Consider the following 2,162-nt stretch of genomic DNA (forward strand, 5'->3'; position numbering starts at 1 on the left):
AACTTTGAAGAGAATTTCAGAGTACTTGAAACCCGCCTAGAGGTAAACGGTGGGCCCGCATAGTCGGCCCGCGGAATTCAACTCGTCCCTCCGCCAGGCACCCGGGGTCCGTCCCGCGAATGCTCGAACACCACTCGACCCGGGCCGTTCGTCGACGGCGGCGCGCGGACGCGTGCACTTTCCGCGGGCAAGCGCCACGATCGGTTCTCCCGGCAGCCAGAAGGCGCTCTGGAAGGTGGCCCACGGGCGGGTCCCGCCTTCGCGGGCGGATGTCACCTCGTCTCGGGGCTCTTACAGCCGGCGCGTCGCTTACCGGCCTGCCGCGGGACCGAGGAACGGCCGTCCCCCCTCTGAACACTGGCGTCTCCGGCTCTCCACGCACGTTCTCATTTCCGACCAGGTGGGACTGGGGCAACCGTGCCACCTGACCGCGTGCGGCCGGACGATCTCACCGGAGAGTGTGCCCACCGTCGGGGGCTCGGGATCGGTGGCGAATCGGTCGGCAACCCACCCGGCCCGTATTGAAACACGGACCAAGGAGTCTAACATGTGCGCGAGTCAAGGGGCTCGCAGTCCGAAACCCAGGGGCGCAATGAAAGTGAAGGCCGGCCCTCGTCGGGTGCGGCCACTCGGTGGGATCCCCCGTCCCTCGTCCGGCGCGGTGGGCCGCACCAACGGCCCGTCTCTCCCGCACGCGGTCGGTGAGGCGGAGTCAAGAGCGCACACGTTGGGACCCCAAAAAGGTAACTGGTGAATCCTATGCGGTCAATACCTGAGCACATGGAACGAAGCCAGCAGGAAAACTCTGGGATGGAAGTCCGCATCGATACTTACGTGCAAATCGATCGTCAGACTTGGGGTATAGGGTCGAAATACTAATCGAACCATCTAGTAGCGGGTTCCCTCCGAAGTTTGCCTCAGGATAGGCTGGCACTCGCCGAGACGAAGGTTTTTCCGCCGGTAAAGCGAATGAACAGAGGCCTTGGGTACGAAAACGTCCCTCAACCTATTCTCCAAACTTTAAATGGGTTAAGAAGCCCGGCTCGCTCAACGAAAACACGGTGGAGCCGGGCATTGAATTCGAGTGCCAAGTGGGCCACTTTTGGTAAGCAGAACTGGCGCTGTGGGATGAACCAAACGTCCGGTTAAGGCGCCAAACGCTGACGCTCATCAGACACCATAAAAGGTGTTGGTTGATATAGACAGCAGGACGGTGCCATGGAAGTCGGAATCCGCTAAGGAGTGGTGTAAACAACTCACCTGCCGAATCAACCAGCCCTGAAAATGGATGGCGCCTAGAGCGTCGGGCCTATACCGGACCGTCCGTGGCAATACGAGCACCCACGGTACCATGCCCGGACGAGTATGTCCCAAGGAGGGTCGCCGTGGTGAGCACTGAAGCTTCGGGCGCGAGCCCGGGTGGAGCCGCCACGGGTGCAGATCTCGGTGGTAGTAGCAAATATTCAAAACGAGAACTTTGAAGACTGAAGTGGAGAAGGGTTCCATGTGAAACAGCAGTTGAACATGGGTCAGTCGGCCCTAAGAGATAGGAGAGCTCCGTTCTGAAACGGGGGCAATGCCTTGCTCGAAAAAAAAAAATGTTTTGCCCGTATTCCATCGAAAGGGAGTCGGGTCAATATTCCCGAACCTGGACACGGAGATTGGCCCGCAAGGGTCGCGTGCGGTAACGCAAACGAAGTCGGAGACGTCGGCGAGGGCCCCGGGAAGAGTTCTCTTTTCTTTGTAAGGGACCCAATCCCTGGAATCGGCTTGCCCGGAGATAGGGGAAAAGGGGTTCCCGTAAAGCACCGCGGCTCTTGCGGTGTCCGGTGCGCTCTCGCCGGCCCTTGAAAATCCGACGGAGACTCGTGATTCTCGTGCCAGGCCGTACCCATATCCGCAGCAGGTCTCCAAGGTTTAACAGCCTCTAGTCGATGCAATGTCCAACAATGTAGGTAAGGGAAGTCGGCAAATTGGATCCGTAAACTTCGGGACAAGGATTGGCTTTGAGCTGGGTAACCAGTTCTGATGGCTGAGTAAGTTACTGATATGAGCGAAGCCATTTTCTGAGTTGGAAGAGGCGGAACGTGGCTGCGTGCGAGGACGCGCCAGATCTCTCTGGTCGCGGTCCAAGTGGTCTCTCCGCTCTTGGTTGGCTCTGC

General features: G+C 59.0%; 1 protein-coding gene across 1 annotated transcript; it reads right to left on the reverse strand.

Annotated features, from left to right (window-relative positions):
• Positions 1-1,514: 1,514 nt before the first annotated feature.
• Positions 1,515-1,910, reverse strand: LOC121390953. Its single transcript, XM_041522774.1, has one exon. The coding sequence runs from the start codon at positions 1,893-1,895 to the stop codon at positions 1,530-1,532; it is 366 nt and encodes a 121-aa protein (XP_041378708.1). The 5' UTR covers positions 1,896-1,910; the 3' UTR covers positions 1,515-1,529.
• Positions 1,911-2,162: the final 252 nt, after the last annotated feature.

This window comes from Gigantopelta aegis, unplaced genomic scaffold, assembly GCF_016097555.1.
Source record: "Gigantopelta aegis isolate Gae_Host unplaced genomic scaffold, Gae_host_genome ctg10990_pilon_pilon, whole genome shotgun sequence".
Lineage (NCBI taxonomy): Eukaryota > Metazoa > Mollusca > Gastropoda > Neomphalida > Peltospiridae > Gigantopelta > Gigantopelta aegis.

Excerpts from the sequence above, each read along its gene's own strand:
- LOC121390953 (XM_041522774.1), bottom strand. The coding sequence starts at position 1,895 with ATGGGTACGGCCTGGCACGAGAATCACGAGTCTCCGTCGGATTTTCAA.